The 6,725-nt window shown below is 43.6% G+C and overlaps 1 protein-coding gene across 1 annotated transcript; it reads left to right on the top strand.

The window, feature by feature from the left end:
• The first annotated feature begins 4,812 nt into the window (after positions 1-4,812).
• Positions 4,813-6,199, top strand: TAS2R40 (taste 2 receptor member 40). Its single transcript, XM_014478798.2, is given in 3 exon segments — positions 4,813-5,407; positions 5,409-6,030; positions 6,032-6,199. Coding segments are annotated over 3 exon segments (954 nt in total). The 5' UTR covers positions 4,813-5,243.
• Positions 6,200-6,725: the final 526 nt, after the last annotated feature.

The raw sequence follows: 6,725 nt of genomic DNA on the forward strand, positions 1-6,725 counted from the left end.
GGACTTGAAATTGATGGCACCAGGAGGATCAATTAAGAACTGAAGCTTCTGAATCATCACAGAAGCTCTAAGTAAATAATAAAATGCCTCAGCCATGGCTTCTGCTCTCTCCTGGAAAGAAGTTGCTACATCACAAGACCATGATTTACTAATCGGCTTTGCAGGCATGCATAGATCAGTTGCAATCACCAAAGACACCTCAGATCACAAGACGGCGCCGGGAAGTCTGCAGCTGAGGCCTTATCAGGAAGGTGAAATCACAGAGACGTCTTCTTCTTTACCTTTTTGCCTTTAAAAGCCTTGCATCCCAGCCAACCAGATGGATTTGAGTCTAGGTTTCCACCTTCTGAGTTGCACCTCCTCTACTAACAAAAGTAGTGGAGGTCTTCCCTGGTAGATCAGATGATAATGAATCTGCCTGCAATGCAGGAGACCCATGTTCCATCCCTGGGTCAGGAAGATTCCCTGGAGGAGGGCTTGGCAACTATTCTTGCCTAGAGAATCCAATGGACAGGGGACCCTGGCAGGCTACAGTCATAGGGTTGCAAAAGAATTGAACACGACTACAGAGAGGGCAATGGCACCCCACTCCAGTACTCTTGCCTGGAATATCCCATGGATGGAGGAGCCTAGTAGGCTGCAGTCCATAAGGTCGCTAAGAGTCAGACACGACTGAGCAGCTTCACTTTCACTTTTCACTTTCATGCATTGGAGATGGAAATGGCAACCCACTCCAGTGTTCTTGCCTGGAGAATCCCAGGAACAGAGGAGCCTGGTAGGAGGCCATCTATGGGGCCGCACAGAATCAGACAAGTCTGAAGCGACCTATCAACAGTAGCAGCAGCAAGGGATACTACTGATATATTTTTCTCTGCTCCAAACTCTATTTCTTATGGTGCCTTGGACACATGAACTTGGGTTCAACAATAGGATGAGAGAAGATTCAAAAGCAGAGGGTTGAACACCCTGACTGAAGGGAAAATCTTGTTCATGTTTATCCCTCTCACAGTGTTGTTGCTGCTCCCTAAACCAATGATACTTTAGTGTTTTCTCAGTCATACTAGGCTTAAATAGTATGACTCTAAGATTTCCTTAGGATTTCTATACTCCCTGAGGTGACATATATGTTGCTTGGAGATCAAACAGAGACTTAAAGGGGGACAGGAGGGGAAAAGGAGGTAGGGAGTCTCCTCCATGGATGTTCCTCTGTCCTTGCATTGGCTTCATCTGGACCCAAGCTTGCAAGACTTCCTTGGTAGGAGACTCCAAGACTCCAGACTCCCTTGGAATCTAACTCCCTCAGCAAATTTTCAAACTCTTTTTCTGAACACAAGGCAGAAACAGCAATTCTACCAAGGGTGGATGGATGGTGGGACAGCTGGAGTATGCCTGTAAAGCCCCCTCTGCCACTGACACCCACACACAGCCATGAGGGATGCGTCACGAAGTAGGGCCCCTTTCAGAGGGATGCTTACTCTCAATAACTCTTCCCTCCCCCTCTCTCATTCCTCTTTCTTGGAAAAGCATTTACTAGTCTCTATGGTGGGGCCTGACAGAGAAGTGAAAGGAAAATGGCTCCCTAAACATATGTTCTTCCAAAGTTGTTCTGTCCTACACTTGGACCAGTTTTTGAACTTAATAGCTGATAATTTGAAAACTTTGGTATTTGGTTCCACCATGAGAGTTTCCCCAAAATAAAGGTGCCTCCATTCTAACTCCCCAAATGAGAATCAAAAAACAAATAATAAGTTGACCCCACATCCCTATAAATACAGTGCCTGCCCACCATTGCTCTCACCTCTTAAAATCAAAGAAAAACGAATGAACACCAATAGAAGACGGTACCAGATGAAAAGAAATCAAGGATATTGTGCAAGAAATTTTGGGAGATCTTATTTATTATAAATTTGTATAAGTTGGGACAAAAAAAAAACAAAAAATGAATTTGTTGCTTCATAATGGGCCTTAGGAAGCATCACTATGAACAAAGCTAGTGGAGGTGATGGAACCCCAGTTGAGCTATTTCAAATCCTAAAAGATGATGCTGTGAAAGTGATGAACTCAATATGCCAGCAAATTTGGAAAACTCAGCAGTGGCCACAGGACTGGAAAAGGTCAGTTTTCATTCCAATTACAAAGAAAGGCAATGCCAAAGAATGCTCAAACTACTGCACAATTGCATTCATCTCAGTTCAGTTCAGTTCAGTCACTCAGTCTTGTCCGACTCTTTTTGAACCCATGAATTGCAGCACGCCAGGCCTCCCTGTCCAACTCCCGGAGTTCACTCAAACTCACGTCCATTGAGTCAGTGATACCATCCAACCATCTCATCCTCTGTCGTCCCCTTCTCCTGCTGCCCCCAATCACTCCCAGCATCAGAGTTTTTTCCAATGAGTCAGCTCTTCGCATGAGGTGGCCAAAGTACTGGAGTTTCAGCTTTAGCATCATTCCTTCCAAAGAACACCCAGGACTGATGAATGGACTGGTTGGATCTCCTTGCAGTCCAAGGGACTCTCAAGAGTCTTCTCCAACACCACAGTTCAAAAGCATCAATTCTTCAGCTCTCAGCTTTCTTCACAGTCCAACTCTCACATCCATACATGACCACTGGAAAAACCTTAGCCTTGATTAGACGGACCTTTGTTAGCAAAGAAATGTCTCTGCTTTTTAATATGCTCCCTAGGTTGGTCATAACTTTCCTTCCAAGGAGTAAGCATCTTTTAATTTCATGGCTACAATCACCATCTGCAGTGATTTTGGAGCCCCAAAAAATAAAGTCTGACACTGTTTCCACTGTTTCCCCATCTATTTCCCATGAAGTGGTAGGACCGGATGCCGTGATCTTCGTTTTCTGAATATTGAGCTTTAAGCCAACTTTTTCACTCTCCACTTTCACTTTCATCAAGAGGCTTTTGAGTTCCTCTTCACTTTCTGCCATAAGGGTGGTGTCATCTGCATATCTGAGGTTATTGATATTTCTCCCAGCAATCTTGATTCCAGCTTGTGTTTCTTCCAGTCCAGCATTTCTCATGATGTACTCTGCATATAAGTTAAATAAACAGGGTGACAATATACAGCCTTGACGTACTCCTTTTCCTATTTGGAACCAGTCCGTTGTTCCATGTCCAGTTCTAACTGTTGCTTCCTGACCTGCATACAAATTTCTCAAGAGGCAGATCAGGTGGTCTGGTATTCCCATCTCTTTCAGAATTTTCCACAGTTGATTGTGATCCACACAGTCAAAGGCTTTGGCATAGTCAATAAAGCAGAAATAGATTTTTTCTGAAACTCTCTTGCTTTTTCTATGATCCAGCGGATGTTGGCAATTTGACCTCTGGTTACTCTGCCTTTTCTAAAACCAGCTTGAACATCAGGAAGTTCACGGTTCACATATTGCTGAAGCCTGGCTTGGAGAATTTTGAGCATTACTTTACTAGCGTGTGAGATAAGTGCAATTGTGCAGTAGTTTGAGTATTCTTTGGCATTGCCTTTTTTGGGGATTGGAATGAAAACTGACTTTTCCAGTCCTGTGGCCACTGCTGAGTTTTCCAAATTTGCTGGCATATTGAGTGCAGCACTTTCACAGCATCATCTTTCAGAATTTGAAATAGCTCAACTGGAATTCCATTACCTCCACTAGCTTTGTTCATGGTGATGTTTTCTAAGGCCCACTTGACTTCACATTCCAGGATGTCTGGCTCTAGGTCAGTGATCAGACCATCGTGATTATCTGGGTCATGAAGATCTTTTTTGTACAGTTCTTCTGTGTATTCTTGCCATCTCTTCTTAATATCTTCTGCTTCTGTTAGGTCCATACCATTTCTGTCCTTTATTGAGCTCATCTTTGCATGAAATGTTCCTTTGGTATCTCTGATTTTCTTGAAGAGATCCCTAGTCTTTCCCATTCTGTTGTTTTCCTCTATTTCTTTTATTATATTATACTTTATAGTATATTTTATTGATTTATGTATTTATGAAAGTCAAGGTATTAGTTGCTGAGTCACATCCGACTCTTTGAAATCCCATGGACTATAGCCCACCAGGCCCCTCTGTCCATGGGATTCTTCAGGCAAGAATACTGGGGTGGGTAGACACTGTCTTCTCCAGGGGATCTTCCCAACCCAGGATCAAACCTGGGTCTCCCACATTGCAGGCAGATTCCTTACTGTCTGAGTCCCCAGGGAAGCCCATATATATTTATAAATATTTCATATTTTATACACATACATATGTTCCAGAGTTCATTCTGTTACACAGCCAGGACAACAAATTAAATTTCAAGGGAATTAAATTTCAAGTAATAATGTTTTGTCACATTTTCCAACTTCAACACTATTTTCACAACACTCTGAAGGCTTCCTGGGCTAACTCTACCTGATTCTAGACACAAATAGTGACATGGATCTTGGTAAATTAGAACTGGTGATAAACACACAAACAATGAAAACTGTCACATAGGAGTTTTTGTCTCTAACCCAAATGACATCCAATTTTGGCTTTTCTGAGTACTGTTTGAGGACACTATAATAGCTGGCTTTTCTGAAAGAAACTTGATTGTAAGTAAAAATTATCAGATATGAGCCGATGGGAAATTCTGACTCATAACCTAACCACAGGAAAAAAGTCTCTCCCCAAATAAAGGAGTTAACAAAGGAAGCAGGAGAAGGCAGATCAAAAGAATCTGTTCGCATTTTCATGGATAATTCAGCAGGTAACAAGTCTTGTGAGATAAGGAAAAGAGACTGTGATTCCTAAACTGGGACTCCTGCCCTGTGAAGTCAGTAAAATATGGACTTAAATGAGATAGGTAGGTTGGAGATGAAAATGGCAACCCACTCCAGTATTCTTGCCTGGGAAATCTCACGTACAGAGGAGCTTGGCAGGCGACAGGCCATGAGGTCACAAAGAGTCGGACACAACTGATTGACTAAGAAACAACAAAGGTAGTAAGGTAGGAGGGTGCTGGGATAGGAGCCTGTCTAAATTTTTTTTTTTCCCAGTGAGCTCCTGAAAGCCCAAGACAAATGGGTCTTGATGAAAAATGGAGACAGTCGGCAACCAGATCCTCTCATCATTTGCATCTCAAGCCTCTAACTTGTGGTCACGTGACAAGCAAATGAAGAAAAAATGGCAATAACCATTAACTGGAAAGAAAAAACATAATTACACTGAGTCAGGATCAGACAGTTGCAGAGAAGGTACCAGTTCTTCAGGCAGAAATCTGAACATCAGAGCCAAAGAGAATGGTGACGGTGAACACAGATGCGATGGATAAAAACACGACCAGGTTTAAGATCGTCTTCACCTTGGTGGTCTCTGCAATAGAGTGCCTCATTGGCATTGCTGGGAATGGCCTCATCACCGTCATCCATGGAGCCGAGTGGGTCAGAGGCAAAAGACTCCCCATTGGACTGCATTCTGCTCATGCTGAGCTTTTCCAGGCTCTTGCTACAGATTTGGATGATGCTGGAAAACACGTACAGTCTGCTGTTCTGGGTCATCTACAATGAAAAAAGAGTATGCATACTTTTCAAAACCATCATCATGTTTCTGAACTACTCCAACCTCTGGCTTGCTGCCTGGCTCAATATCTTCTATTGTCTTAGAATCGCAAGCTTTACTCACCCGTGGTTCTCCGTGATGAAAAGGAAGGTCATGTGGCTGATGCCTGGGCTTGTGAGGCTGTCCTTGTTCTTCTCCTTTTGCTCCAGCTTTCCCTTCTCTAAAGGTATATTCAACGTGTATGTGAACAATTCCGTCCCCATCCCCTCCTCCAACTCCACTGAGAAGGTGTACTTCTCCGAGACCAACATGGGCAACTTGGTTACCACCCTTTACCTGGGGATCTTCATCCCTCTGATCATGTCTATGCTGGTGGCCACCCTGCTGATCATCTCTCTCAAAAGACACACCTTCCACATGAAAAGCAATGCCACTGGCTCCAGGGACCCCAGCATGGAGGCTCACCTGGGGGCCATCAGAGCCATCAGCTATTTTCTCATTTTCTACATTCTCAATGCAGTTGCTCTGTTTTTTTTCCATATCCAACATCTTTGCCGCCAACAGCTCCTGGAATATTTTATGAAAAATCATCATGGCTGCCTACCCTGCTGGCCACTCAGTGCTACTGATCTTGGGCAACCCTGGGCTGAAAAGGGCATGGAAGCAGTTTCAGCACCAAGTTCATCTCTACCTGTAAGGGCAAACCCACAGGGGACCACAGGATCTGCTCCAATCAAGCTCTGACTTCTCCTCTCCTTGACCTCTCTCCCCACCCATCTTTTCTTCCCTAATCTGCTCTGACACTTCTCAGGTAACTGGATTCATTCATGAATGTGAAGCTGAATTTTTTCACTTGAGATTCTAAGTAGAAGTAGCTAAACCACTCTAAGATGGATTTATGAAAGCTCCTTAATCTATGGTCATTTGCATGCTGTCCTTAGATCTTCTCTGCTTCCTCCCCCACTGAGCCTTAAGGAGAGGGTGACCAGATATTTCTGTTTGCCTGGGATGAGCTCTGTTTGCGCCTGTTGGCAGTTTTCATCCTTTCATTTCCAAGGATAGCTTGGTCTGGATGAAAAATTATATGGTCACCCTACTTAAGGAACCCTACTAACCCAGAGTCAAGAAAAAGGAGGGCTAGTGAAAAGCATGGTGTGCATCTCAAGGGGTAGAAGGGACATCTGAATGCCTATAGATAAAGAGGATCCAGGAGAGAAAATCTG

The sequence above is a fragment of the Bos mutus genome, chromosome 4 (genome assembly GCF_027580195.1).
Source record: "Bos mutus isolate GX-2022 chromosome 4, NWIPB_WYAK_1.1, whole genome shotgun sequence".
In the NCBI taxonomy this organism is placed as follows: Eukaryota; Metazoa; Chordata; class Mammalia; order Artiodactyla; family Bovidae; genus Bos; species Bos mutus.